A 27,298-nucleotide genomic window follows, 5' to 3' on the forward strand; every position below is an offset into this window, starting at 1 on the left:
GAGAAACCCTGTCTCAGAAAAACAAAAAGCAAACAATCAAAATCAAATCCAGTTTAAATGCTTCAACTATTGGCAGAAAAAGAAGACAAAACAAAAACATCCCCCGCTTCCCCCCCCCCCCCCCGCCATGGCACTATCACCTTAAAAAGAGTAGGAGATGGGTAATTCTGGAGCCAAATTTGAGTCACCATGGCCCTGGAACACAGATTTCGGTGAACCCAAAACTCCATTGTTCCCTTGTGGAACACTTCTATAGCTTGACAGAACAAAGAGTGCATTTAAAATACACTGGGGTGCATCAGAGAGAGGTGGTTACAGCAAGATGGGAGGCGTGTCTATGGGCCTCCATTCTGTATGCTGACACTCTTAGCTTTGGGAGTGAGGAAGCCTGTGTTCTGCTAAGTGACAGATGCCAGGGTTTTCAGTCTGCTCGTCACAGGCTGTTAGTTGCTAACCAAACACAGAGGTTCAAGAGGGGCGGGAAGGGGTGGTTAGCCAGAGATAAGGTTATCTGAGGACATTCCAACCTCTCCACATCACTGTAGATCTATAGGCCAATCGGTTACGGCCGACACAGCTTCTTTCCAGGAATGCTTGTTGACATCAGCTGCCTGGAATCATTTTGTCATCCGAAAATCCAGATTCACCAAAAAGTTCTCATGACTTTTTTTTTTTGAAGAAACAAAATTTTCTTTCGGTTGAACCTATGTTTATTGTTTTGATGAGTTTTCATGTGAGCTTATGGGCCTGCTTCCGAGAAACCACAGAGAAAGGCAGAAGGTAAGACTTTGTTCAAGATCTTTGAGATTTCCAGCCTACAAAGAGCCATGCTCATCCCAGGGGACTACTCCCTCGCACTTGGAAGGGCCTCCCTTGGAAGCTTCCCAGAAGCATGCCTAATTTAGGCCTCTACTTCGTTGCCCTTTTAAGGAGCCTTGACTGCAGTATAAAGGACTTGATAAAATCCACTGGGTACACAGGTGTCCTTGCTTTGGTGAGAGAGAGGACAGAGAAATAACACATAAGACTGTTTTAATTAGTTCATTGTAGTGGCATTTTGTGTGTATTTTAATAAATAAAGCTTGCCTGAAGATCAGAAAGGGAAAACAGTCCCACTGGTCAGCCGTACAGACCAGGCAGTGGCTAACACACACATTTAATCCCAGGAGCCACACTAGCTTGCCACGGAAGCCAGGCGGTAGTAGTGCACGCCTTTAATCCCATGCCTAGAAAGGACTGTAAGACTAGAAAAGACAGCTCTCACACACAGTCTCATTCTGAGATTCCTGGAGGCAGGGTCGCCATTTCAGACTGAAGAAGAGCTAAGAGCCAGTGGCTGGCTGTTTTGCTTTTCTGACCTTCAGGTTGAACCCCATTTTTTTAAATCTGAGCTTTTATTAATCATTCTCCATTATTCTTTTTTTTTTTTTTTTGGTTTTTCGAGACAGGGTTTCTCTGTGGCTTTGGAGCCTGTCCTGGAACTAGCTTTGTAGACCAGGCTGGTCTCGAACTCACAGAGATCCGCCTGCCTCTGCCTCCCGAGTGCTGGGTCATTTTTGTTTTTGATGACTTGGGGGATAAAATACAATGATATTACCCAAACATTACTTTTTTCTTCTTGATACAGTCTTGCTTTGTAGTTCCTGCGTGACTGGCTAGGAACTCTTATGCAGACCAGGCTGACCTAGAACAGGAAAGATAATTTTCGTGACTGCTGTAATGTTGCTCTTCTTATGAACTGTAATGTAAATATCTGTGTTTTCTGATGGTCCTAGGCAACCCCTTTGAAAGGGTCATTGGCTCACAAAGGGATCGTGACCCACACACAGGTTGAGAACCATTGTCTCATAGGCCACCATGTGGGCAGCGAGTGTGTTCACACTTTCAACCAGCATAGCAAGCAAAGTCTCTCCAGTGTATTGCAAGGAACATGAGAACTGCTGGCAGCTTTATTGTGTACAAAGTCACCAAGTCGTAGGCTGTCCCAGGGATGCCATGGAGAACCAAATAAACAGGACAAACGCAAACGTACAGGTGGAAGAAACACCACTGAACAGGGACCACAAAAAGTCCTAGAAGCCAGTGGGACATCATATTGAAAGAACATTTGCTTCAATCCTGCATACGACATTAACCTCACTAACGTTTCTGTGGTTTTTCTTGTTTTTTTTAAAAAAACTCAAGTTGAAAAGTCACCCCAAGACACTTGCTGTGGCAGCAGGAACTGTGCCAACCAAAAACACTTCCTCTCGGTGTGAGTGCCGGGCTCATCTGAGTGTTCCCACTACGATAACAGCTGTCCTCACAGGGTTGAGATAAAGATCTGGGGTACTGGAGTTCTACTCAAATTTGGCACAGACATCTTTGGGGTCCGCAAGATGTGTGTGTGTGCACCCATGCCAGAGAACAACCTTAGATATGGTTCCTCGGGTACTGTCCCCCCTTTTCAAGACAGGGTCTCTCACTGGCTGGCTCGGGACTCCACAAGTGGGTTTCTCCGGCTGATTAGAAAACTGCGGGGTGCACCTGGCTTCACTTCACGAGTGCTGGGATTGTAAATGCACGACCAGGGATAGAGACGGCTCAGTCATCAAAGGCCGGGCCCACAACCACAAAGATGCACTGCCAGGCTTGATTTGGTTTTTTGGAGTGTGTGTGTGGGGGGGGGCAGGGTCGGATGTAACCTCAGGCAGACCTTGAACTTCCCCCAGCTTCTCTACCTCTTGAGTGTTGGGGTTACATGTGTGGACTACTATGCCAGGGGTTGAACTTGGGGCTTCTAAAGTTCTCTGCCAGTCAAGTCACAGCCTCAGCATTTATTCATTTATGTGGGTTCTGGAGACCAAAGCCAGGTCCCCTGCTTGCATGGCAACTGAGCAATCTCCCAGCCCTCAACATGAGTTAAAGGTGTGTGTACCCATTGATCCTTTCAATGGCTACGTAGTTATTTTAATGTGTTCTACAATAAACAAGCCTGTCCTGGCGGCACCTCTTTTTGCCAAGAGCTCGTTAATAAACTTGAGGCCTTGTCTCATTTGATTGCTCTAGCATGTGGCTAGCATGTGAGAGTCATGGGCACAGTGGTTCCCAGGTCTGAAGAGATGGGTCTGTCTTGCCACCCCATCCTGGAGACCATTTTCTGACAAATATGGCTGGCTGAGCAGCCCTGTGAGCAGAAGAGCTTTCTCAGCTCGGAGGCTCTGGGTGTGTCCCTATCAGTCATATTCAACATCAGCTGGGGAGTTGCACAATTTAATCTATTATCTTCAACACTGGCTTTGGAGATATATCACAGCAGGTAAGAGCCACACATCGCTCTCGCAAGGGATCCAAATTCACAACTGCCTAAACACCAGCTATAGGGGGTTTGATGTCCTTATACTATACAGACACAAACACACACACACATAGCCGGGCGATGGTGGTGCACGCCTTTAATCCCAGCACTCGGAGGCAGAGGCAGGCGGATCTCTGTGAGTTCGAGACCAGCCTGGTCTACAGAGCTAGTTCCAGGAAAGGCTCCAAAGCCACAGAGAAACCCTGTCTCGAAAAAACAAAAACAAAACAAAAAAAAAATACACACACATAATTAAAAATAAAAATAAGCCAGGTGTTAGTGGCACGCCTTTAAACCCAGTACCTGGGAGGCAGAGGCAGGTGAATCTCTGAATTTGAGGCCAGCCTGTTCCAGGCTCCAAAACCCTATCTCAGAAAACCAAATAAACAAAAATAAATCTTTAAAAAGAAAAATTTGTCAGTGAGATGGATCAGTGGGGCAAAGAAAGGCTCCTCTTGCCAGGCTCAAAGCCCTAAATTTTATCCTGGGACCTGAACATGTGACACACTTGTACAACAACACCCATACACAAACACACACACTAAACAAAGATATAATTAAAAGTGAGTTTTACAAACTTGACACCTTCTTAACATTTAGTCATTTATTTATATATTATGTAAGAAAATAAAGACTATGAGGAAGTCAAGAGACCTCAGAGTTCATCAGAAGTCACAACACTCTGCAAGTAAGTATCGAGCTTAAATGTAACAAGCCACTAGGAGGTAATTTAACTAAAATATAAAAACATTAGTTAAATACAGTTCTGGGGGCAATATACATTATAGCTACGACTGCTTTCACAGCCAGATGCATCCTGGTGCGTTTTCTTCTCCATTTTCCGAAGAGGAAGTCACTGTGCGGTCCTGGATCTCCAGGCTATGAAACTGAAGTATGTGTTTCCAGCGTAGCAGAGGGTGACCAGGAAGGCAAAGAACTGTGGAGACGGAAGCATGGAAGACAGGGAAGTGAATGAAGTGTGGGGGACAGGAAGTGAACAAAGCATGGCGGACAGGAAGTGAGCGAAGCATGGCGGACAGGAAGTGAGCGAAGCATGGCGGACAGGAAGTGAACAAAGCATGGCGGACAGGAAGTGAGCGAAGCATGGCGGACAGGAAGTGAACAAAGCATGGCGGACAGGAAGTGAACAAAGCATGGCAGACAGGAAGTGAACAAAGCATGGTGGATGCGAAGTGAAGCATGGTGGACAGGAAGTGAGTGAAGCCTAGCGGACAGGAAGTGAATGAAGCATGGCAGACACTTCCGGATTAGAGAGTGATGGCTTCCCCTGCACTGTGTCAGGTGCTCAAACTGCCCCAGACCCTAGACTTCCTTCTCTAAATCTACTTTATTGCATCAATAACCCTTTTCTTTAGGGGTGATGAGGGAGCTATGTATGTCTAATCTAGACAGGTACCCTTAGACAGGGCTCAGCCTGAAGCGTCTGCCATCTCCTCGAAGAAGTGAGGTGAGGCAGCCCCCACAATATACATCCAGCCAGAGTGTCTATAAATCTCAAGTCTCAATTTGCTAATCTCTGTTTAGAGTTAGGAGGGACCAAGGGGACCGCTTGGGGCTGGAGAGATGGCTCAGTGGTTAAGAGCACTGCCTGCTCTTCCAAATGTCCTGAGTTCAATTCCCAGCAACCACATGGTGGCTCACAACCATCTGTAATGAGATCTGGTGCCCTCTTGAGGGAGAGACCTGGTCAGTCGTCCTCATCAACTTAGATCATGAAGCCCAATATGGACGAGTTCAACAGAACCGCCACATACGGGCTGCCCATGCACACGTCTGCGCTGCCAGGGCACACATTTCAAAATTTCAAGGGGACAGCTTGGGGAGGGTGAGCTTGTGGCAGCTGCTGAAAAGGAGGCTGTCACTGTTGCTTCAAGATGCACCCTGTCCTGCAAAGCTCCCAACTGGATGCTGTGTCTTCAGCCATCACTCTTCTGAGCTGGCCCTTGGTCCTGCCTTCTCCAGGGGACACTCGGAGTCTTCTTAGAAGGGCAGCTACGCCACACTCTGGCTCCTTCTTGCTGTGTGTTAACCCAAGCCCCGTCTTGTTGGCTATCAACCAGTCAACTGCTGTGTTCTGTCACTATTGCGTGTGGCCCTTTTTCTCTGCAGCTGACTTTGACCCCCTCCCTCTTCCCAAACAGGCCTGGGGGAGAGTTTTCGGGAGGACTCACCGAGGAGGCTGCCCAGCTGTTGAAGTTGTGACCCTCCTTCTCTGGGGAGACGGAAGACGCGTCCACTATGGCGGCCGAGAGGTACAAGAGGAAGGCACTGCCGTTAAAGCACAGGCCCTGCGAAGAGGGGCAGACTGTTAGCTAGGGAAGGCCAAAAGGAGGCAGCTGAGGAGAGCATGTCACTGCTGCTCCAGTCCAGGGTGCCACATGTCCCCAAAGGCTCCCCAGACTTCAGACTGTTCCTTTAACCAGCACTCTTTGGTTCCTGGTTCCCCACTCCTGAGAACCTCAGCGTGGAGAACCTGGTGGAGGGAGGTGAGCAGCCGGAGGGGCCATGCAATGCCAACTGCCCCACCCCAGCCCTCACCTCAGCTGTGGTCGTGGAGCGGAGCACATGTCCTTGGGCAGAGACTTTCTCCCGTGCTCCTAGGCCTGGGAGGGAAGTTAGCCCAAGCAGTTGTATGTATGTATGTATGTTTTATGCATGTTTGGGGGATAGGCATGTAGCGTGGCTGGCCTTGAACTTCTGATCTTTCTATCCTTTTCTCCTGAGTGCTGTGATGCCAGGTATGCACCACCAACACACACACACAGCAGCTCACAGATACTTTTTAAAATGAGAGAGGGAGTGGGGGAGGAGAGCAATTAACATCAGAGCCCACTGGGAGCTGTGGTCACTTTGGCTTCCCTATTTTTCTTTTTCTGGAAGAGACCTCAGTTGGTTCTCTTTATTTTTTTTTAAACTATTTATTTATTTATTTATTTATTTATTTATTTATTTATTTATTTATTTATTTATTTATTATGTATACAATATTCTGTTTTGCTTGTATGCCTGCAGGCCAGAAGAGGGCACTAGACCTCATTACAGGTGGTTGTAAGTCACCATGTGGTTGCCGGGAATTGAACTCAGGACCTTTGGAAGAGCAGGCAATGCTCTTAACTACTGAGCCATCTCTCCAGCCCTCTCTTTATTTTTTTAAAATAATTTATTTTTATTTTATGTACACTGGTGTTTTGCCTGCATGTATGCCTGTGTGAGGATGTTGGATCCCCTGGAACTGGAGTTACAGACAGTTGTGCGCTGCCGTGTGGGTGCTAGGAATTGAACCTGGGTCCTCTGGAAGAGCATCCAGTGCTCTTAAATGCTGAGCCATCTCTCAAACCTCCCCATTTTTTCTTTCCTCTTTAATAATGGAGATTTGAAAAGTCAAGTGGGCAAAATTGTAAATGTAATTTTTTTTTTTTTGGCTTTTCAAGAGGGTTTTTCTATAGCTTTGGACCCTGTCCTGGAACTAGCTCTTGTAGACCAGGCTGGTCTTGAACTCACAGAGATCAGCCGGCCTCTGCCTCCCGAGTACTGAGATTAAAGGCTGGAAGAAAAGGTACACAGAATTTTCCAGACACAGATGCCAGCACCCTGAGGTGAGCTGCAACCCCTGTTTCCATCTCAGCCTTCTGTGCATGCTGGCCCTGGTCCAGGGTGATGTGCATGCTGGCCCATGGAGACTATAGCTTCGTTAGAGATAGAACCAGAGTCCTGGCTGCCTGAGAGTCACCTGCGATGGGATAATCTCAGTCACATCAGCTATGAGAGAGTTCAAAAGAATTCACAAAGAAAAACTGGGGAGCATGCTGGAGCTGTTCTGCGGTACCCAGGACAGGATACTGGGCACCAGAGAGAGAGACACCCTGCACTCCAGCTCAGTCCGTACGACATCCACAGTGTCTAACCTGGGCTTTCACCTGAGAACAGCGGTCTGTGTGTCAACGCCATTGACAAAGCCTTCCAGGTATACAAGAACGCTGGTATGCCCTCTATCCAAACAAAGTCTCTACCGACTTCCTCAGTACCTTCTTTGCCCATCGTGTTTGCAGATACAAGTTTATGAATAACCACAGGAATTTTCTTGTGATTTATTGGATAACGGGCAGGCTTCAACGAGTCAGTCTGAGTCAGCCCTTTAAGGAAAGTGAGCTAGAGGATCAGGGACAAAGATGACGAGTGTCCAATGTCATGCACACCCAAGGCCAGGTAGACACTTCATCTGGGAGTAAAATCTCCTCTTGCTGTGCAGCCTCACTCCGGGGTTCTTTCCAACAAGGCCAGTGCTGCTAGGAGGGTAGTCAAGAGCCGACACCCACTTTTTGCCCTGAACAAGTCTGGGAACTTGAACACTCGGAAGAAGTAGGTATATGGCATTTGCGGAGGTGACATGGTCCTCACGTGAGCTACTGATCGTTCACATGGACAAAAATAGGTCAATTTTAAAAGCTACAAGCAAAAATCAACACTATCTTATTCGTTCAGAAAAAAAAATTAGTATATATGCTGCTTAATAAATTGCCTTTAGCCATTTAAGCCTAGAGAGAAAGATTAGAGGGAGCAAGTCCTGTTTCCCTGGATGGTGACGGTTGGTTGTGTCCAGGGACACACATTCAGCACTTGTCAAATGACAGACTTCCCTCCCACCTTGAGGCCCGGTGTGTTGGTGAACGCCTTTAATCCCAGGCAGAGGTAAGTGGATCTCTGTGAGTTTGAGGTCAGCCTGGTCTACAGAGTGAGTTCCAGGACACCGGGGCTACACAGAGAAACCCTGTCTAAAAAAAAAAAAAAAAAAAAAAAACCCAAAATTTTTTTTAAAAAATCAAATCTCTGCAATGGTAACTAAACTGCATCCAGTTTGGACAGAGTAATGTTAAGTAAAGAGATGGTGTCCCAACCAGGATGTAGCTCAGTTGGTAGAATATGTGCAGCCATGGCCTCCATCCCTAGTCCTGGGTAACCTGGGTGTCACGGTGCACTCTGGAGCTGAGGGCAGGGAGATGGAGGGTCAAGGTCATTCTCGGCGACAGAGACTTTCCTGGTGTCAAAACCAAAACCAACCAACAAAACAAAGAAACTAGCTCCTCAGATGGCTCCAGAGGAGAATGGGGGGTGAGGGGGCTCAAAGCATCAGGCTTCCCTGCTCATCTGCCGGGCCAGGTGTAGCTCAGACGTATTAGGCCCTCCAAGTTCCTGCTGGTCTCAAACATCCCTGTGCCGTGGGCGTGAGCTCCAGAGAGCGTGGAACTTTACAAAGGTGGTCAGCTGCTCTTTGTGGAGGGGAGAGGAGGGAGGCCGGGTTCCCTCCTGAAATTCCATCCTGCTTTGCTCTGAAAGCAGCCTGTCTTCTCTGGGATAAAGGCGCACACAGATAAAAGCTTGGCTGGCCTGGCGCTCTTTGTTTAGCCTCCAGCCCGTGTACCTGGGATCCTCAGTTTAAGATGCTAAACTATCCCATCACAGGAGAGAGAAAGAGCGATCAGTGTCCGGGCAGGCTCCTACAGGCCAGAACTAGACACCAGCTTCAGACAAGGGCTTGTAAGAAGTGACTGAGCCGCCTTCCCATGCTGGGGGAGAATTCGAGGTCCAGCCAGGCAGGTCACGCGACCTGTGGACCCACACTACCAGATGGAGTGTTTGAGAAGTCCCATGTCAGGGGCTGGAGACGGCTCAGCGGTTAAGAGCACGCAGGGAGAACTAGGGTTTGGTTCCCAGCATCCACCTGACAGCTCACAACCACCTATAACTCCAGTCCCAGGGGACTCGATGCCTCCCCTGGTCTCCCTGAGCTCCTGCACATACACAAAAGAAATAAAATAAGCATATATTTTAAAAAATACATAAAGAAACCCTGTCTCAAAAAACAAAAATGTTTCTTATAGCTGAGGTACTAAATCAACAAGGAGGACTCTAATCAAAGCCCAAGTGATAGAGTCAGTCTCTCTCTCAGATGGTTCTCTTTATCCACCATGGGCAAACCAGAGGTTAAACCCAGGTGGCAGGTTTGGTGGCAAACACCTTTCACCTGCTGAGCCATCTCGACGCCCACTGCAGCTCTGTACACAAGTTCAGGAGATTTGAACTCAGATCCTCAGGCTTATATGGCAAGCCCTTTGTCAACTGAATCATCTTAGCCCATGACTTAAGCTCCTTTCTTTTTCCCATGCCCCCACTAGGGTTTCTGTGTAGTCCAGGCTGGTCTTGAACTCAGAGATCTGCTTGCCTCTGCCTCCAGAGTACTCAAATTAAAGCTACCCCCAGCTTGCTTTTCTAAAAAAAAAAAAAAAATTTATTTATTTAATGTGTATGAGTGTTTGCTTGCAAATATATATGTGCATTGTGTATGTACAGTTCCCATGGAGGCCAGAAGAGGGTGTCAGATCCCCCAGACCTGGAGTTAGAGACAGTTCTGAGCTGTGTGGGTTCTGGAAATTGAACCTAGGTCCTCTGCAAAGAGCAGCAAACGCTTTTAATCACTGAGCCATCTCTGCAGCCCCCAGATTTAAGTTTTGATTATACTCAGTTATGCACAGTACTTCCTAGGGTTAATTTTTTTTTAATTCACACTTATTTATTTTGTGCATGTGCTCGGATCAGGCCATGTGTGTGTAAGGTCAGAGGACGTCTGGGAACTGGTTCACCCATTCTACCCTGTGGGCCCCAGGGATCACACTCAGGACAAGGACCTCACGTGCCGAGTTATCTAGTCAGCCTTGGGGTTTGGTATTGGAGTCTCCCTCTGTAGCCCAGGCTAGCCTGCAATTGGACATCACCCTTCCGCCTCAGCCTCCTGGACGTGGGGATCATAGATGTGAACTGATTCTCTAACTCCTTTCCAATTTTGAAGACAAAAAGGTGCTTAGAGGTCACCTAAGACAAGACCTTCGGGTATCAGTAGGAACACGGGGTCTACAGACAGTGGGAAAAAGAGATGATGGAGAGGTCTCTTTGGGACATGTGACCCAAAACGAGAAACTTGAGAGTTTGTTCTTTCATGGAACAAGCCGAGCAGTCAGAGCAGTCTGGCTGTCTCCTTCCAGCCCAGAAACACAGATCAACTCCAAGAACACGCCCATCTCAAAGGCATGGCCCAGAGGCTGGACATAACATGTCCTCTTCTGTTACAGTAGCTACATTCAGGCTCCCCTGATGGCAGGTGACTGGGAAATGTCTAGCTGGACAGAAACCTTTAGACTAGAAAAGAAAATGGTAAGCGAGGGAGAAGAGGCAGTCCCCAGCGTGGTGCTGAGCCAGAGGGACAGAGCTGGCTGACCAGGCTCACCTGCAGGCATTCCCCAAACCTGCACATATTTAAGAAAGCAGTTGGGAAACAACTTTGTCTCCTACAGCATTGACACCAGCAATTGCCAGCAAGCACAAACCTACCTCAGCTGCTGGAAGAGACAATCTCTTTTCTTTCCTTTTTATATATTGACTAATTGTCATCTTGAGATTAAGGTTCCTGCAGCCCAGGCTGGTCTCCGACTCATTATTTCCATCTGAGAAGCCTCCAGCCTCCACCCCCTGAGGACTGGGGTTTATGTGGTGCTGGGGATTGAACCCAGGGCTTCATGCACCCTAGGCAAACGCTCCACCCACTGAGCTCCACGCCCAGCCCCACCTCACTCTACTGTGCTCCCGCTCTGTTGTCATGGCTACTGTTACACCACAGTACCAGCTACTTCTGAATCCAACATCTAAATGACTTTGTCCTGCCCGGTGTCCATGGGGAAAGGGGACACTGACTCCCAGGGCCACCTGTCTGGTCCTGGATGATGATAAGCACCTTTCACGGGATCACTTTCAGAATGAGATACAAGTGCTTGAAATTGCCAGTGGAGAATCTTCACTTTGGGATGTGGGAAAACAGTTAATCCGTTCTGTAAAGCAAAAGGAGCCTTGCGTCTGCTTGGGTTTACTTGGACTCTGAAGGCAGCTCAGAAAGAAGAGGCGCGGGCTTACTTTGAACAATGACAGCGGTGTGTGAAAGTCTGCCAGTGTAACCTCAGGTCACAACTCCCAAGGAGGCTGGCTTTCAAGTCATCAAGTCCGAAGTGTGTGTGTATGGGTGCGTATTATTTGGAAACAAAGTAAACCAACATATTGTTGGAGTTCTATTTTATATATGCATGCATGTGGTACCACTTTAAAAGAAATATATTATTATTTTAAATGAAACAGGGTCTTTCTATACATTTACCAAGATAACCTTAAACTCACTATTTGGCCAGCTTGGATTCAAACTTAAGATCTCCTTGCCTCGTTTCCCAAGTGCTGGAGCTGCTAGGATTATTTAGGTATGTACCCCCACATCTATCTGTCTGTGACAGGGTCTCATGTATGGCAGGTGAGCCTCGAATTCCACATGCAATGAAAATGAACTTCTGATCCTCCTGCATCCGCCTCCCAGATGCCGAGATTAGAGGTGTGACACACCACGCCCATTTAGGTGGTGCTGAGAATTGAACCCAGGGCTTTGCACACGACAGGCAAGGACTCTTCCCACTGATTATGACCCCTTCCAATTCCCTGTCAAGACTTCCCACGCTACAAGGCACTCCCTTTGGCCTGAAGTGTGATCACCACTGTTATCCTGTATACGGCACGGCACGCTGCCTGGAGCCAGGACAAAAATCCAAACCCCTTAACTATTCTTGCTTCCAAATAGAAAGACACCAATTTAGTTAGTGTTTCTGTGGTGCTGGGGTTTAAACACGTGACCTTGGACCTGCCAGGCCAGTGCTCTACCCCTGTGCTGAACTCTAGAATCAACTACCACACTACTACTTGTGTGTGTGCGTGTGTGTGTGTGTGTGTGTGTGTGTGTACGCACGCGTGCGCCTTTCCCTTTTCCCTTGCTATTGGTTATAGAAAGCAAGGCTCCCCACACTCCAGTTCCTCCCAAACTCCACATGTTTTACAGCCCTCCCTTTTTTGTTAGTCATGCACAGAGAGCTGTGATTAGAGTTTGAAGGAAGGAAGATCTGGAGACAGCGGTGCCCTGACACCCCTGTTTTGTAGGTGACACTGTTTATAGTGATAGAACCCAGTTTCCTTGATTCCTTTTGTCTGAGGATGTCAGAGGCCATGCATGCACTGTTCTCCTGGGCTCAGGCCACCAGGAAACGAGGGATCATTTGCTGCCCCTGGCTTCTCCAGCATGACTTGTCCTGTGTGCACAGAGGTGACCTTGAATCCACAAGAAGACACTCACGGTCCCACCTCATAGCCCCGAGTTGGTGTAGTCCCTGAGGGAGACTTACCACTGTGGTCCAGGGCACCTGGGGAATCCTGGTGTAGGTCATGGTGATGTAGACGATGAGGAAGAAGACAGTGAGGACCCAGTAAAAGACAGCTACAAACATGACCCAGCCAAAAGCAGGGACACGGAAATACTCAGTGCCCGCGATAAGTGTCCATACTAGCAGTCCGAAGACCTGCGAAGTGGGAGCGGTGATGCAGAGAGAGGCGGAAGTAAAGAGAAAGAGCGGAACAGAAGGGAAGGCCGTTAGTCACAGTGCCCGTTACAACCCGTACACGTTGAACATACACCCACACACATGAACATACACCCACAAATGCACACACTCATGTGCACACCCTCGTTTACATAATTAAAAATAAACCCTTTAAAGCAAATCCCTCCCTTATACTACGTCTCAGATTCTCTGTCATAGCAACAAGTAACAACTACAATTCCCCAGCCATACGGCAGTCAGCGTATAGACCACATCCCAGGAGGCAGCCCCGGAGTTCACCAGGCTTTGGCTATACGGCCGTGTCACGCAGGCCAGGCTCTCTTCTGTGGTGTCCTTCTTTGTGCTAAACAAAGCAGTTTGGCCTACTGGCCTCTCACATCACAGCCTGGCTCATTTTAGACAGAGACAAATTAGGAAAGAAATCACGGGTGGCAGCGAGTCCCCGTCCGCTCTGATGGTCTAAATGGCCAATTTGGAGAGCATGCCTTTTGTCACTCAGTGCATCCTGGGAAATTCTGGGATGAAGTTGCTATGTTACAGAGGTTTAGCCATTCTGGGTTTAGCAACACGTTGCTCCCCGAGCACCTGCTCTTAGCCAGGCACGGAGCTGGTCTTGTTCAGTCACAAATGTGAGAGAGAGAGAGGCACAGTGCCACCGAACCGGAGGAATTTACTGTGTCATGTGTTAGACACATTAGCCTGTTTCAACATAGCTGACAAACATTGGTCATGGCTACGCGCAGTTCATGGCCTGTATGGATCAATGACGGTGGTGGTGATGATGATGATGATGATGTGTGTGTGTGTGATGGGTGGGCAGGTCAATCCCAGGTGTTGCTTCTCAGGCACCATCCACCTATTTGTTGAGGCAGGGTCTCTCGCCGGGACCTGGGGTTGTCCCTTCTGCTGGGCACCTCTGCCCTCTCAGCACAAGGACTGGAAGCCTGCACCACTGCGCCAGGCTTTTCAGGTGGGTGCCAGGGATTGAACTCTCGGATCCTCATGCTTGCGTGGCAAGTACTTTACTCATTGAGCCATGGCCCCAGCTCACATGACCTGTTCTATGCAGCCAACGAACACAGCCATGTTTTCCCTTTTCTATTGCCTGTGATTTCATGCCTAACAGGAGGAGGCTGTGGCCTCCTGCCTGAAGCCTAAAATGGTCACCTTCACACAAGTCTGCCAGTCCCTGCTCGACACCCCACATGCTATGCATCAGGAAATATGTGAGCGTGCATGTGCACATGCACACACATGCACAGAGTTTTGTCTCCTACGATTTTTTTTTTCAAATAAATCAGGTTATTAATACATAGTGCTAGGGACTGTAAGAGAAAAGGGCACCTCCCTCCTGGGACCACATTGACTCCATCCTGTGAGTGTCCTACATCTGCTGAGATTTTTGCTTCAGAGTCAGGGATTCACTCTCCCGTCTATGGCCTCGCAAGTCTGTCCAGCAGGCATGGTGACCATCTTCATTTATCCACTAGGGGGCACCAAAACACTGCTGATGAGTGGCCAGGCCAGCCCAGCGTTGGCTCTCTGCAGACTGTGGCTTGAGGAAGGAGCAGGGAGCAGAAGTGCTAGGAGCTTGACTCTCATTGTTAGTACCAGACATCGCCCACATCCTGCAGGAGATAAGGATGATTCCACGCGAAGACCTGGAAGGCCAACTTAATCCCCGTGTCCTTGGCCTCTATGTGATGTTCATGTAGAGATTTGACTGAGGTATCTTCATGAGCTGCTGCAGAATCTTGCAACACACCCACCGGAAAAATGCACCCAAAGACCTCGGGGCTTGGGGTGGTCCCTGACAGGGCAGCTGGCCTCTCCTTTCCTGCCCTTGGAAATGGGGGGGCTAGAGGTATGGGACTTGGGCCCAGCACCTAGGTGGAAAGTATACAAGGTGCCTGAAGAGGCAGATTTCAAACCGCACGCTCTCGTTTCTATTCTGAAGGACGCCCTGAAGGTGTGTCTCCCTCACACCCCCCAGCCCTTCCTCAGCACCACCGCTGTGGAGTCCTTAGGGTGATCGGACTAGAATGAAGCTTCCAGCCAGGGTGCTGTTAGGAGCTTGGGACTCAGGTTAATCTCACATTTTAAGATTGACCTACACGGAGGCCAGGTCACAGGACCCTGTTATTCCTTTCCGGTTGGCAGTGCAATGGGAACCTGCAGACAGGGTGGGTGTTAAAATGTCACCCACAGACACGGTTGCCTTTGAGTCATCTGAACCCCTGAAAGTAACCCCAGTGGAATCAGTGGTCTCCGACAGCAGATTTGCATGTGGTCTTTTGTCTTTGCCCAGACTCGGGCGAGTAGTGACACAGCAGAAAACAATGTCACCAGCACACCGAGTTCCACCTAACTCGCAGAGATTAGTGGTATCGCATCTATTCCCTCTGGCAAGCAGGACCAAATGCCTTGTGCAGTCGGCAGTGAGGGCTCTTGGAGTCCTTGGCAGTGAAAGTGGAGGCCCCGTGCCCGTGATTAGAACCGCAGTGCTCAGGAGAATGAAGCACCGCGGCCGAAGTTGGCACACTTCTTTTTTCATCATGGCAGCATGGTGAACGTTTCAGGCTTTGAGTCCCATACAGTCTCTGTCCTCAGCCATTCATTTTGCCACCGTAGTGTGGCTTTAGCCAGGCCAAAGCAGTGTAGAATGTGCTGGAGGAGAGGGCGTGGCCAGTTTCACGGGGACTTTGTTTACAAACAAGGCAGGCTGGACCTGGCTAGCAGGCTGCAATTAGCCAGGCTCTCCAAGTGTGTGGTCCCAGACAGCGAGCTCCAGGGCCAGCTCGAACAGAACAGACGTGCGGCTCAGCAGTGCTGGGAAGAGGCAGGGCAAGGGGTCACGGTCCCCATCCTCGGGCGGTAACCCTGAATACCCTTCCCCTCTCCCTTTTCCTCCCTCCTTTCCCACTGAGTGTTCCCTGCACCAGGGGTTGAAGTGCGATCTTAGATGCTGTCTTAGGGTGACCACTGCGGTGAAACACCATGACCAAAAGCAGCTTGGGGAGGAAAGGGTTGACTGGGCACACACTGTAGCTCATCACTAGAGGAAGACAGCACAGGGGCTCAAACAGGGCAGAAATCTGACGCAGAGGCCGGGGAGGGGTGCTGCTCACTGGCTTGCTCAGTCTGCTTTCTCATAGAACCCAGGACCACCAGCCTAGGGGTAGCATCACCTACCGTAGGCTGAGCATTCCCCCCACCAATCATTAATTTAAAAAAAAGCTCTTCAGGCCTGCCTACAGCCTGATCTTCTGGAGGCATTTTCTCAATGGAGACACAGGTGACGCTACCCTGTGTCAAGGGGACATTGGAAGCAAATCACACAGTTCTAAGCTCTCAGACCTCCCAAAGGACACGAACCATCACAACAATCCTGTCAATCAGTCAAGAATGCTCTGTCCACGTGAGTCACCAAGGACAAACATCAGGCAAGCCACAAAGGCAATGAATCTGCCAGGGCAGAGGCCCCTGTGGTGACGGCTCTATCGCTGGGCCAAGGCTCTGTGTTTCCTGATGTTCTCGGGTGGTCCGAATGTAAGACCTGGATGGAGGGTTGTGACGTCAACCCGACTCTCAGCTCTAGTTGACACGGGTGTTTTCTTCTGTTCTGGTGAAGCAGAGTGTAAAAGGAGAAGCTGAGGAAAGGGTTAAAGGAATAAAAGGGACTTAATCGGGGGAGGGAAATGGGAGGCGGTGGCGGGGAGGAGGCAGAAATCCTCAATAAATAAATAAATTAAAAAAAATTTTTAAAAAAAAAAAGAGAGCTACAGGCTCATGTAAGGCCACAGGGAGGGCTGAGGACTCAAGTGCAACCCCAGCCAATGTGTGAAGCCCTCATCAGAGACCTCACGCCACACAAAACCAATGTAGTGGTGACATCTGTAATTATAGCACACAGATGGCAGAGGCAGGAGGATGAGAAACCCTCAAGAGCTTGGGGCTGGAGAGATGGCTTATGGGTTAAGAGTGTGTTTTGCTCTTGTAGAGAGGACCTGGGTTCAATTCCCAGCACCCACGTTGAATGGCTCACAACAGCCTGTAACTCCAGAGGAATCTGGTACCTCTGACCTCAAGTACACAGACACACATATTCGTGTACACATACCCCCCACAGACACACATACGCCTACACACAGACACATATACACAATACATATACCCACACACATAAACATATGCATATACATATACCCACATATACACATATACGTATGCCCACACATATAGACACATATCCACCACATACACACACATGTATATGCTCATACATATAGACACATACTAATACACATATGCCTACATACATAGACACATACACATAATTTTAAGGAGAAAAAAAAAACCTTAGTAAAATACTGCAAACTAGCCTCTCCGCCACTGTGTGGAGAGACACCGGCTCCCACACACTGTGCTCAGTCCCTTGCTCCATTAGCCATGCATGAGGTGCTCCGCTCACAATTATGTGGTCTCTTTCTTGACTCTGGGGGAGCTTAACTGGGGAAGGGGTGGGGCAAGAGTAGACACAGTGCTGGACCACCAGTGATCTCCAAAGTCACCCGGGGCCAGAGACTTCCACAATGCTGGACCACCAGTGATCTCCAGAGTCACCCAGGGCCAGTGACTTCCGAGTTCACTGTCTCATGTCCAAGAACAAGGAAAGCCAGGCAGGAAGTGAGCAGAATAATCATAGATTCATAAAGGAAGAGAAAGAACGAGAGTAGGAGGGGCTCTAAGGACAGGTCTGCGTATTCTTTCTGCTCCAGAACCTTCTGGAAGGATCCACAGGTCCACATCTCCCACACACAGAGTCTTTCCTGACTACATAGGAATTTCAGCATGTTTTTTCGTCTATTTTTGCAAGATGTGCCATCGAGACCGTGCTAGGGGCTGAACTGCACTGAATGTATAGATACTGTCCTTCTAATATAATATGTTTGAAAGCACATCAACCATGGGGGCTTCTAACTCTAGGTGAGCCTTAGCACTTGAAGGAAACCCTTTCTCCCTCCTTATGGACCTCTTCGAATCAAAACTTACTGGCAAGACCAGAGGGAAGGGAGAGATTCACAAGAGAATACACAGAATTCTGCCTGAATGTTTAATCATTTCCCGACCTTCCCTCCACGTGAGCTTCAGCATCCTTTCCTGGGTGCCGGCTACCCTCAGCACATCTGGGGAGAGCTCTGTTGGTCCATTCTTCTAGCTGCCGAGTGAGGGTCAGGAAGGTGAGCAGACACCAAGACAACCGGTAGCCTTGCAGCGGGCCAAGGCATACACGGAATACAATAGTCTCCTTTCCTTGACAGTGTGCAGCATCGCTTGGGAAATAAGGCAAATAGAAAACTAATGTAGTCATGCAGCCTGCGAGGGTCAAGGCAGTGCATTCACAGCAAGACAGGCTGATATTCCCATAAGGGAGCCTCGGGTGATTCTGTGAGGGGTGTCTGCATTCCAGGCACCCACGCCGAGGATGCTGGCAACAGCTGGGCTGGCAGTTTGAGACAACCATGGAAGAGAGTGGTTGGGACCACTGTGACAGATTCAGGTTATGCACTGAGCAGACAGAGATGGGCTCGAGGTGGTTTTTTTGAAATGTATTGTGGTTGCTGCATGCTATATGGGCACATCTTCAAAATCTCCTTGGCAAGTCGGGCATCGTGGTGTGCGCCCTTTTAGGCGAGGTCTCAGGAGACCATGGCAGATAGAACTCAGAGTTTGAGGCTAGCCTGATCTATGCAATGAATTCCAGGCCAGCGAGGGCTACAAAGTCAGACCTTGCCTCAAAGACAAACAAGCAAAACAACAAACAAACAAACAAACAAACAAACAAATTTTAAAAATCTCCACAAAAACAAGACAATAAAATAAGAACAACAGAAACCACCCCTTGGAATTGTTTATCTGGGGAAGAGCATCCACCTAGGAGATCAGAGGTGGTCTGCGGAAGGATGTGTTTCCATACGGCATGGTCTCAGAGGCCAGAGGATGGGCCTGGTCTCAGAGGCCAGAGGATGGACCCTGTTAGCCTGGCTTTCACACCGCTCCTGGCTGCGCTTGCCTGCACTCCTGAGGGAGGGCTCCAAGCCAGTCATTCTGAGCTGGCCACGCCACAGCCTCATTAGGTAACTAGTGCTGACTGAAATCACTGACTGCCTTGGCTACAAGGAGAGCTTCCACATCCACCTGCTTGGTGGGTGAGCCGGTTTGTTTTATGTCAACTCGACACAAACTGGAGCCATCTCAGAGAAGAACACCCCGGCTGAGAAGAAAGAGGCTGAGTAAGCCATGAGGAGCAAGCCAGTCAGCAGCACTCCTCCGCATAAGCTCCTGCCTCCAGGTTCCTGCCTGGTTTGAGTTCCTGCCCTGGCGTCCCTCAGTGGACCATGATTCAAGATATGTAAGCCAAAACAAAACAAACAAAAAACAGGAATAAAGGAAGGAAGGAAGGAAGGAAGGAAGGAAGGAAGGAAGGAAGGAAGGAAGGAAGGAAGCAAAACCCCCTCTGAGCTGCTTTTGGTCATGGTCCCAGCAAGAGTAACTCTAACAAAGACAATGGGCCTCAAACGGTCAACCGGGCATTTCAGTCAGCCAACGGACTCCTCAGGACTCCCTCAGTGACAAGGAGTATCTCTGGGGCACAGCGTGTGACAACGGGCAGTGGAACAGCCCGACTCACAGATTCGGTGATGAGCTGAGGAGGAAGTTAAGTGGTGACGTGGAGAAATGATGAGGTACCTCTATAGTGAAAATCAAACCTGTACATAGTGCGCCCTGCCTAGAAAAGAAAAAAGTCAAACCAGAAATACTATAGGGGGACGACAGTTCATAGGGATGTAAAAAATAAACTTCAAAAAACCGTTTTAACGCGGGCAGCTTCTGGCCTCCTCAGACTAGGGAGGCGATGAGCTCTCTAGGAGGTCTGTGATATTTCAGATGAAAAGCGCTGGAAACCAGGTGCAGGTGCAGAAACAGCCTTGCTAATACAGATATCTGCGGGGACATTTGCCTGCCGTTAAGTGGTTTTTAAAAATCCTCTCCTCTATTCTAGGAACAAGTGAGGTGGGTTTTGTCTGAAGAACAGAGGATCGTAGGGGATTTCAAAGCCAGCCAATAACAATGCATGCACCATTTAGAATTTTGTATTTCTTTCCTTTAGCTCTGACATCCCCAAGGTACACTTTGGCCTGTTCCACCATTTGAACAGGTCTGTAATGGCCAACCTGGACAGTCGCAGATCAGCGTCCCCACAAGGGCTAAGGGAAGACACTGCAGCTAACTGAGCTAAATATGAGCTAAATGAGTTCACAGAAGCAGGCAGGCTCCGCAACCCCCAACATGCCTTTCTGGCCCATAGATTATTCTGAGTCTAAAGGGCTCTTGAACAGTAGCAGACACAAGAAAGGCCACCCTACCTCTGCCTTTTTGTCCTGAAAATGGGGTACAGAAACCCTTTCTAGGGGAGATACCTTCCCTGAGTGGCAAGGACAGTAACATTTTTATGGCGAGAGGTGGGGAGTTGAGGCCTAGAGTTAGCAAAAGTGAAACTAGTTAAAAGATTTCTTCCCTTGGTCTCCCTTGGTATCTCCGTCCTTTCTTAACTTTTAAGACATCTGCTTATTTATTTCATGTGCATGTGTGTGTGTGCGCATGTGTACGTGTGTTTGTGATCAGACTACAGCTTATGGGAACCAGTTCTCTCCTACACTGTGGGTTCTGGAATAGAGACCTGAGTTCTCAGGGTGGAAGGAGGAATCTGACTCCTGTCCCCTGACCTCCACATGTGTCCACACACACACACACACACACACACACACACACACACACACACACACACACGTGCAGACACACCCAATAAACAAACAAGTGTAAAAAAAAAAAGAAAAGAAAAAGAGTTTAAACCTTCAGTCGCCTAAGGATGTTGCAGCAGGCCCCACCCACTTCTACAGAGTCTCACAAGCACCACTGTGGGACCAAGCCTTCGACAAACAGGAAAGGGAAACACAAGCCAACCTACAGCAACACTGAAGTCAGTATGTTCTTTCTCAGACAAGATCCACAGCAAACAGGAGAGTCAGTGGCATGAGCTCTTCTCTGCCACTGAGACTTGAAATTAGCCCACGTGCAAAGCATTGGGTGTAGCTATGTTTGAGCAAAACTTCCCCAAACAGGCAGCAGGCAGCATGCCAGGTTTCCTTCATATCAAATGGGATTTGGGGACATCACGTGAGGGGGACTCTCCACCAGGGAGGAAGCTGTTGCGGGGTATTTGATCACACTGTGTAAAGATGTGTTTCTGTTTGACCTCACCTGCCTGAGGTACCATCTGATTGAGTTCATAAAGATCTGCATGGCCAATAGCTAGCCAGGAAAGGATAGGCGGAACTTCTGGGGAAGAGAAAGGAACTCTGGGAAAGAATCTGAGGCGGGAGATTGACCAGCAAGACTCAGATGAAGTCAGACGTGTGGTATTGACAGGCAACAAACCTTATGGCAGAACATAGATGAATAGAAATGGGTTAATTTAAGTTATAAGAACCAGTTGGGGACAAGCCTAAGCTAAAGTCAAACTTTCATAATGAACAAGAAGTCTCTGTCATCATTCGAGAGCTGGCAATCCTGCTACAGGGAACATTCCTTCTAGAACATGCCTCTGGGCTCTCCTCCTTCCCATACACAAGGCTCTAAGGAGTTGGAATCAATTCCCAACACATATATATACACCATATACTCACATGCACACACACACAGGCGCGCACACACACACACACACACACACACACACACACACACGCCCGTGCATTCACTCTCTGTGATTGTGTGTCCCTGCCTCTCCTAGTCTTCCTATAGTTTTCTCTATTCAGCACAGGCTGGCGAGTGACCCCCTTCCAGGTCCTGAGGTTGTTTGAACATTACCTCCCGTTTCCCTGGGAACTATGATAGTCCAGCTGTTTCAGTGGCATGAAATAACCACGTCTCGGGGGTTATTTTTAAACCCTCCTTGTTGAGTCATGTCATGTCAATAAAAGGGTGTCATTAGCTGAGTCCAGTACTGTCTGTAAAGAGTGAAGCCATCACCCACGTGGGAAAACGCCAGGGAAGCAGAGCCCTTGGCACTGGGCCAAGTACACAGTTGCTTTACAGTACATGTCAAACAAGGGGTGGGGCGGGGCAGCCACTATCCACCACACAACAGCTGTCACCCCAGATGAGGGACTGGAAGCAGATCACAGGGTCAGCAATAGTCCCAGCCAGGCCATGGGGGGATTGGAGAGACAACGTTCATGTGAGGCCACCGGGAATAAAAATAAAAGGACATGCCAATGAAGATATGACTGAATTTTGAGGCATCATCTATAAATCAAATCCTACCTAAAAGTTCTCCTGGGGGCTAGCGAGATGGCTCGGCTGTGGAGAAGCTCGCTGCTGTTACAGAGGACCTAGGCTTGAGTCTCAGTGCCTACCTGGTAGCTAACAACCATCTGTACTTCTGGTTCTGAGGGATCTGATGCTCTCTTCTGGCCTCCGGGGACACTGCATACATGGTGCAAGATATACATGCAGGCAAAACACTCATAAAGGCAAAAATTTTTTTAAAAACTCCTTTTAAAAGGGTTTTTCTGCCAGGCATAGTGGTGTAGGCCTTTAATCCCAGCACTTGGGAGGCAGAGGCAAGCGAATCTTTGTGAATTCGAGGCCAGCCTGGCCAACATAGAAACCAAAAAAAAGTTTCTGGGCTAAACAACCAATTGAAGTTCCTGTTTGAAGCCTGGGCAGGGGCTGGAGATGGCTCAGCTGTAAGAGCACTGACCTTCCTTCCAGAGGACCTGGGTTCAATTCCCAGCATCCATATGGCAGCTCACAACTGTCTGTAAGTCTAAGACCCGACACCCTCACACAGACACACACCATGCAGGCAAAACACCAATGCACATAAAATAAAAGTAAATTAATTATGATTATTATTATTTTTAAAGAAGAAGCCTGGGCAGAGCAGTGTCCCTTTGGGTTAAGATTCAAGTAAAAGAACAACCAGCAGCAGAGAGAGATGGAGGACAGACGGCAGAGAGAGAGAGAGAGAGAGAGAGAGAGAGAGAGAGAGAGAGAGAGAGAGGACAGTAGTAGAGAGATGCCATCATTAAATTAGGTGCTCACTGTATCTATTTAGAGGCTCATGGGAGAGTTGAGGCATCAGCTGGAGCTCCCAGTTGGGCTTCTCACTGTAGCTGAGCACTGAGCTTCCCATGGCTGAACTTCCCAGCTTCTACTTTATATCACAGAACCAGATACTTTTATATCACGGGATAAACAGTCTGTTGGAAATGCCTTCCTTTCTTCCTTCCCACCTGTTCTCAAGGACGTGATGTTTGTACTCTCCGACTGTTTTGCTGTTCTTCTTTCCCTCTTGCAGAGTTGGGGGAAGGTCGCCTCCAGACCTCAGAGAACACTTTTAAGACAAAGGTGCCGGAGTCTGCAACAGGGTGGCGGGGCCAGCTTTTCAGGGATCTCGAGCAACACGTGACCGCTGAACAGCACAATGTAATCACATCATTCCATATAATCAGAACCATGCAACGTGTGACCTTTTGTGTTTGGATCTTTGTCACCAAGGTTTAGCCGTGTCATAGCATGCATTAATATTTGACTCACTGGGTGTACACACAGTGCAGTGGCCAGGAGGACTCTGGTGTCTCCCTCGACCAATCTCCGATTTATTCCTTGAAGAGAGGGTCTCTCACTGAATCTGAAGCCCACCTTTTGAGCTTGGCTGGCAGACCAGCAAGCTTCCAGGATCCACCCGTCTCCACCCCAGTGCTGGCCTCCAGTCTCAGAGGGTAGAGGGACTTCTGGTGCTCACTTCCCGATGAACCCCACAAGGACTTGGTTTTCAAGGTTAATTTTTACTGGTTATAACCCCCCAGTGCTTTTTATGCTAAGTATCCCGCCATCCGCTGACAACCAACCAAGAGCTGTTGCAACAGCTGACAGCCCCTTCACAGTAGCACGAGCTGGCAAAATGATCTGTTTCATTGCCTTTTTAAAAAAACCTCATTAGCCTTTCAAATATAACATGGACCTGGGAAGCTAGAGATAAAATCGTTAGCTACAAATTCACAGGATGAAGTCACTTGACTTTCAGTTAAGAACAGACTTGGCGACAGGCTGTGGTGGCGCACGCCTTTAATCCCAGCACTAGGGAGGCAGAGGCAGGCGGAACTCTGTGAGTTCGAGGCCAGCCTGGTCTACAAAGAGAGTTCCAGGACAGGCTCCAAAGCTACAGAGAAACTCTGTCTCAAAAACACCAAAAAAACCCCAAACAAACAAAAAACAAACAAACAAACAAAAAAAAACAGACTTGGCACTAGAGAGATCAGGGCAAAGTAAGGGAGGAAGTGGCAACATTTCAAGTTCAAGGTTCAAGCGGGAAAGCGTGGTGACTTCCACTGAGGGCCTGGGGGAACAAGGAAAGGGGTCGAAGAGCAGGAGGTTGTCCGGCTGAGTGGCAAGCAGCTTTCCTTATGGAGCCATCTCACCGGCCCAATGTGGAGACCTTTTCTAAAGATGTCCGAAACTCCCCTCACCTCCTTCTAACGGCTCTGCAGCATTCCTGCTAGGCCAGCGTCTGCCTCTCCTGGTTCCCTGTTGGTGACCGGGTTCCTGTCTCCAGCTACGCTAAGCAGCAATGCAAAGTGCCACCATGCACGGCTAAGCCCTCTTGGCTGGATCCAGGTTCCCCTTGGGATCAGTTTACACAGACATGACCAGCAGATCATCATGACGGTATTTTACGTTCCTGGTTGCTGTGACCAGTTACCTAACAAGAAGCAACTTAAAGTTTCAGGAGAGTGTTCCTTTGCTAAAGTCCCCATCATGCAAGTCTGATGAACTGAGTTCGAATCCCCAGAACCCGTGTAAAAACGTTGGGGGCCCAAGACCAGTCTTCTGAAACATAGGCCTGGCAACCTGAGGCTGTCCTAACACCCACAAATGTGTCATGGAGTACACACACACACACACACACACACACACACACAAAATTAAAAAGGGAGGAAGGATTTATTTTGGATTCTGCACCACCACGTATTACTGCTCTTATCTATTTATTTTAGACAGTCTGACTACATAGCCTCAGACTCTCAGCGATCCTCTTGCTTCAGGCTGCCGAGAAAGCTTCCTATTGAGTTTTCTCGGTTCCTCTTGCCTCAGGCTGCAAAGAAAGCTTCCTATTGAGTTTTCTCGGTTCCCATTCTGGTAGTCTAGTGCTTGACATAGAGTGAGTGGCCCTGGAGTTCTAATTCTTGCGTGTCTCTGACCACCTTCCTGGGAAAGCTGCCACCTGCCAAGGTTGGGGCACCGTCAGACACAGAGCATTTGAGAAAGACCGAGGCGGTGGAATTTGTGAGGTCAGTGGATGACCAAGCAACGTGGCCTCACAGAAAGCGTGAACGAGGTTAGAGGCTAGTCAGTTTCTTCTGCAGTTCCCCAGAGGTTATCAGGTTACAGCAGGGTAAGTTAAATCTTTTAAAATGGAGCTCATTCATTAAAAACATTAAAAAGTGAGAGATTTGACGTGTGTGTTTATGCACGCATGCGCTTGTATGACGTATTCCAGGCTGGCCTTCTGTTTACTATCTTGCTAAACATGACCTTGAGTTCTTAGTCTCTTCCACTATCTTCCAAGTCCTGGGATTACAGGGGTGTCCCACCACATCTGGGTAACTGAGTCCAGGACTTTGGGCATGCTAAGCAAGTATCCTACCAACTGGTCTCCACCCCTAGTCCCACAAAAGCCATTGTGTGGCCAGTGGGCTAGTCAGCAGGCCTGCCATTGGTGTCAGCAGGGGGCCTGAGGAGCCTCTGATGCAGGCCTGACTTAGTAGGCGTGCTCTTGGATTTGGCTCTTCTGACAGCTGGTAGTATAGTCTGAGGCACAGGCTCAGCCATTTTCCTGACTCTGCAACAGCCCATTTAACAGCTGAGCCACCTCTGTTCGCTCCTCAGCTTATTCCTAGATAAGCCCGGCTGTTACATTTCTTTGTCCTAATCTTGATTGCTATGAGAGTAAACAGGCCTAGCTGGGTCTGGTAGCACCAGCCTGCAATCCAAGTCACTCCAGAGGTGCAAACAGGAGAAACACAAGTCTGGAGCCTGTCTGGGCTGCAAAATGGATTCAAGGCCAGATTGAGAGGGTGAGCTAGAGAGATGGCTTAGTGGTTAAGAGCACTGGCTACTCTTCCAGAAGACTTGCACACACATAAGCCAAACAGTTATACATATAAAATTAAATAAATTTAAGAAAAAGTAAACAGGTTAGGAGGCCAGTTGGCAGAGTGCTTGCTGGCACACATGAAGCCCTGGGGTCAATTCCCCAGCACAAGGAATGGTAGTAGAAGCCTGAAATTTCAGTGCTCAGGAGGTGGAGGCAGGAGGATGGGACCTAAATTTCAGGGCAGCCTGGGCTACACGAGACCCTCTTTCAAAACAACCACAAACAGCAAAAGTAATTCTAACTATGGGAACTTCCTCAACCACCTCCTACGTCGCCTTGAACTCCCTTTGTTGTTTGTCTTTTTCTGTCAGACAGGGTCTTTATAGCCCAGGCTGCTCTTGAAACCCTGTATCCTCTTGCCCCAGCTTCCCGATGGCAGGGCCCGCAGGCACACGTCACTATGTCACTACAGCTGCAATCCCTGTCCCATCTACAATTTGTTAACGTTATGATACCATAAAAACAGTGTCCGTGTGTCCCGAGTACTTTTCCAGTTGTGTTCAGAGGTCAGCCTGGCACCAGCCAGGGAAGGCTTGCCAACTCTGACAGAAAGGATGCTCCAGAGTCGGGCGGAGCTCCCGGGAGGAAGTAGTGTCCGCAGCTGGGAAGCTGCACAGCCACCGGGGCTCTGCCCTAGAGCGGCAGGGAAATAACCTGGGAAGAAAGTGGCCTCTGCCTCTTGGTTTTGAATATCAACTTGGCGCAACCTACCTGCGTAGAGAGTCATTTTTTAAAAAAATTAATTTATTATTTTTAATTTTATGTGCATTGGTGTTTTGACTGCATGTATATCTATGTGAGGGTGTCAGAACAGCTGGAGCTGGAGTTACATACAGGTGTGAACTGCCATGTGGGTGCTGGGAATTGAACCCGGGTCCTCAGGAAGCGCAGCCAGTGCTCTTAACTGCTGAACTCAGGAAAAAGAGTCCTAATGAGGAAATTTTCAGATCAGGTTGGCCTGTGGGCATGTCTGTGGGGAACCGTCTTGATTGTTGAGGTCCAGGAATACCCACCCCGACTGGACGGCATTTTATAGTCTGCACCCTGAACTGTAAAGAATGCTAGCTGAAGAGACGACCAGCAAGCCAGCAAGAATGTTTTCCTTTGTAAGACTTGCTAAGCTCATGGTGTCTCTTCACAGCAATAGAAGCCATAACTAAGACAGTTCCCAGTACCCACTTT

The 27,298-nt window shown here is 48.6% G+C and overlaps 1 protein-coding gene across 1 annotated transcript in view; it reads right to left on the minus strand.

The window, feature by feature from the left end:
* Positions 1 to 3,921: 3,921 nt before the first annotated feature.
* Cmtm8 (CKLF like MARVEL transmembrane domain containing 8) overlaps positions 3,922 to 27,298 on the minus strand; it is a 55,784-nt gene continuing 32,407 nt past the window's right edge. The window contains exons 2-4 of the mRNA XM_005348050.3: positions 12,619 to 12,792; positions 5,530 to 5,646; positions 3,922 to 4,274 (exon numbers count right to left, since the gene is read on the minus strand). Coding sequence (XP_005348107.1) covers positions 4,191 to 4,274; positions 5,530 to 5,646; positions 12,619 to 12,792 — 375 coding nt within the window. The 3' untranslated portion in view covers positions 3,922 to 4,190. The remainder of the gene's footprint in view (positions 4,275 to 5,529; positions 5,647 to 12,618; positions 12,793 to 27,298) is intronic.

The sequence above is a fragment of the Microtus ochrogaster genome, chromosome 5, assembly GCF_000317375.1.
Source record: "Microtus ochrogaster isolate Prairie Vole_2 chromosome 5, MicOch1.0, whole genome shotgun sequence".
In the NCBI taxonomy this organism is placed as follows: Eukaryota; Metazoa; Chordata; class Mammalia; order Rodentia; family Cricetidae; genus Microtus; species Microtus ochrogaster.